This window comes from Oryx dammah, unplaced genomic scaffold (assembly GCF_014754425.2).
Source record: "Oryx dammah isolate SB20612 unplaced genomic scaffold, SCBI_Odam_1.1 HiC_scaffold_359, whole genome shotgun sequence".
NCBI classification, from domain to species: domain Eukaryota; kingdom Metazoa; phylum Chordata; class Mammalia; order Artiodactyla; family Bovidae; genus Oryx; species Oryx dammah.
Window position 1 is genome coordinate 1 of NW_024070523.1, and position 3755 is coordinate 3755.

General features: G+C 50.7%; 1 protein-coding gene across 1 annotated transcript; it reads right to left on the bottom strand.

Annotated features, from left to right (window-relative positions):
* Positions 1–6: 6 nt before the first annotated feature.
* Positions 7–410, bottom strand: LOC120859255 (L-xylulose reductase-like). The gene is made up of 2 exons (XM_040235425.1): positions 298–410; positions 7–220 (listed from the first exon to the last, which is right to left on the bottom strand). Exons 1-2 carry the CDS (start codon positions 347–349, stop codon positions 18–20), a joined length of 255 nt encoding a protein of 84 aa, XP_040091359.1. The 5' UTR covers positions 350–410; the 3' UTR covers positions 7–17.
* Positions 411–3755: the final 3345 nt, after the last annotated feature.

Genomic DNA, 3755 nt, shown 5'->3' on the forward strand with positions numbered 1-3755 from the left:
GGCGAGGGGCGGGGGTGCTAAGAGTCCTTGCTGAGCCCCAGCGCCCAGCTCCCGTGTGTCCCTGCTGGGCCGCCCTCAGCTCCCCGCTGCTGCCCCCTGGGCTGGAACAGGGCGGCGCCTACCTCGCGGACCAGGCTGTCCAGGTCGGCCTGCGTCCGGCTCACGGCCACCACTCGGGCGCCAGCCGCGTGTAGCGCCTTGACAGTACTGCGGCCGATGCCTGCGTGGAGCGCGCATGAGTGAGGGTACCCATCCCCGGCCACCTTTGCCCGCCCCCGGCCACCTCCCCCGGCCCACCTTTGCCCGCCCCCGTGACGAGCGCCCGGCTCCCCGCGAGTCTCAGATCCATGATGTTCCGGCGGCCACAGTGCGAATCTCGAGGCGCGCTCCTAGGTTCAGAAGGGCGCGGGGCGGGGCGCGGGGCGCGGGGCGCGGGGCGGGGCGCGGCGGGCCAATCGCAGGGTGGTGTCCTGCCGCGGGCGGGGATATTCAAATAATGGTCTCCCCGCGAGGGCGATTGGCCGAAAGGAGTGGGCGCGGCCGAGGTGAACCACACTGGGTCCTCTCCTGACCCGAAGGCAGAGTTTATCAAAATGCCTTCTCTGCGGTCCTTCAACCCGGCGGGAAATAAGGTTAGCGGGCCCCACTAGCATTTTCCCCCTGCCAAGTAGGTTATTACTAAATAAATAAATAAATAAAACCAGATATGGTCATTTTTACCGGAAAGAAGGTGAAAGAGAACGCAGTGCTAACCCTTTTTTTTGTTTCTGAGAAGAAAAGTTTCCCCAGACCTGGGAGTAGCTGAGGCAAGCTCACTTGTAGTGCTTAGAGCGAAAGGGTTTGGACAAGCCTATAAGCCTGAAGAAGAACTGATGTGAAGAACTGACTCCTTGGAAAAAACCCTGATGCTGGGAAAGACCAAAGGCAGGAGGAGAAGGGGATGACAGAGGATGAACTGGTTGGATGGCATTACCAACTCGATGGACATGAACTTCAGCAAGCTCCGGGATATGGTGCTGGACGGGGAAGCCTGGTGTGCTGTAGTACATGGGGTCACTAAAGTCGGACACGATTGAGCAACTGAACTGAACTGGCTCCCAGAGGATCACGGGACAAGGAAAGGATCTGGACACCATTCTGGGTCCAAATTGAAACTTAAATTGAAGAAAATTGGTAAAACCACTAGACCATTCAAAGTGAAAGTGAAAGTGAAGTCCCTCAGTCGCGTTCGAATTTTTGCGACTCCGTGGACTACAGCCCACCAGGCTCCTCTGTCCATGGGATTCTCCAGGCAAGAACACTGGAGTGGGTTGCCATTTCCTTCTCCAGGGGGGTCTTCCCGACCCAGGGATGGAACCCAGGTCTCCTGCATTGCAAGGCAGACGCTTTAACCTCTGCACCACCAGGGAAGCCCCTAGACCATTCAGGTATGACCTGAATCAAATCCCTTAGGTTAATACAGTGGAAGTGGCAGATTCAAGGGACTGGGTCTGATAGACAGAGTGCCTGAAGAACAATGGTCGGAGGTTCCTGACATGTACAGGAGGAGGCAGGGAGCAAGACCATCTGCAAGAAAAAGAAATGCAAAAAGGCAAAATGGTTGTCTGAAGAGGCCTTTCAAATAGCTGTGAAAAGAAGAGAAGCCAAAGGCAAACAAGAAAAGGAAAGATATACCTATGTGAATGCACAGTTTCAAAGAATAGCAAGGAGAGATAAGAAAGCCTTCTTCAGTGATCAATGCAAAGACATAGAGAAAAACAATAGAATGGGAAAGACTAGAGCTCTACCAAGGGAATATTTCATGGAAACATGGGCACAATAAAGGACAGAAATGGCATGGACCTAACAGAAGCAGAAGATACTAAGAAAAGCTGGCAAGAATACACAGAAGAACTATACAAAAAAGATCTTCATGACCCAGATAATCACAATGATGTGATTTAAGGAGAAAACAGACAGAACAGGCTCCATCTTGAAAGCAGGACTCCATCTTGGGCCCGACAGTGGACTTTGAGCTATATGCCCAGTATCTATGGAAATGACATACCAACTGGAAATCCAGGCCCCCAGAAGGAAGAGCCCTAGGGCTCGTACCTAGACTCTCCATCACCTAAAAGAATATCCTAATTATCTGTGTAACCAAATAGAATCATACATTCTATTATGCTTACTGGGGTATGACCACAGGCCTATTGATAATTGTCCACTGTTAACTACCTAGGCTTAAGGCATACGAATCACAGGTTAACTTTGATTGTATCTTTCTTTTCCTTTGTTCAGACTAGTTTCAGGGATTTGGGGAGGTGGGTTTGGGCACATACACTTAGGGTATATAAGGTTTTCAGAAAAACTGATTGGGGGTCCTTGGCTAAGAGGAGACTCTTCCTTTGGCCTGCAGGTGTAATAACCTGCACTCCACTCTCTGCATTGTCCTTCTGAGGGAGTTTGTTTCCCAGAACGCATGGCTACATTTGGTGCATTGGCTGGGAAACTCCTCACTTTGAGGAGACAAGTCCCCTTTGGGACAACACCAAGGGCTTGCAGACTGAATCTTCTAGAGGGGGGAAGGCACCTCGCCCTTCTGGAAGGATTCTGCTTCCCAACACCCAGACCTTTCATGTTAGCAGGTAGTGGACGGCAGCAGGGGAACGGAGCGCTCAGGTGAGGAGGAACTCACCTGGGAGGGTGGAAGAGACGGCTTGATCACCCCCCTGGGAGGGACTAGAAGGGACACAGACCCACAGGAGCCTGGAATAGGCAGGTGGCAGCAGTTGCTTGGTATGCAGGTTAACGAGCGTGTTAGGGCTTAGGAAGGAAATTTGTGAATGTCATTTAGGAGGTAGTGTCCATGCTATCCTGGGGAAAATTATTACCAAGCTATCTCCAGGAGACTGTTAGGAGAAAAACTTGGTCTTTGTGTGCTCACATTCTTCCCTCCCCAAGAAGGCGTCCCATCTGCTGTGAAATTCTTGACCCCCTCGGAACTGTCAGGCTAGAAGGAGGGGGATACATAAGTGAGTATGAATTGGCTTTTCCAGAGACAGCCTGGGATGTGGGATATTTAAGCCACCCGTGTTTTCATCTGCTCCTGATCAAGCCCACCGAGGCAGAATGGACTTTAAAAGTTAACGGAGAAACAGTTTTGGACCACGTGGTGTTCTGGTTCGGCTGCGCTGACCGGCAGGTGATGACACGCTGATCCCTCTTCTCCCTCTGGGATCTGGCAGGTAAGGCTCCTCTCACCCCAATTAGGAAACCCAAGGGGAATTTAAGTGTTTCATTGAGTGGAAATATCAGAAGTACATATGGTACCAAGAACTTCGTAGACAGAACAAAAAGGAAAAGTAGAAGAAGTCTGAGAAGGTAAGCAAGATGGGAAGAAATGAATCTAAGGGAACCGGATTGGAGTGCAGGATTAAAAATTTAAAGAAGGGATGTGGAGGAGACTATGGAGTGAAGATGAAGCCTAACCGCCTCCACATACCCTGTGAGGTCGAACGGCCCCTTATGGGAGTAGGATGGCCACCAGAGAACACCGTGAACTTAAAAATAGTAAAGCAGTCTATACAGTAGGAGAGCCGGGACACCTGAATCAATATCCATATATTGACTCATGGCTAGGGTTAGCTCAGAACCCTCCTACTTGGACAAGGTTCTGTATCCAGAAGGGAAAGGGAAAAATATTAATGGCACAAAAATTGACTGATGATAAAAAAAAGAAGTTGTACAGGATTTGGACGGGGATGACCTGATCC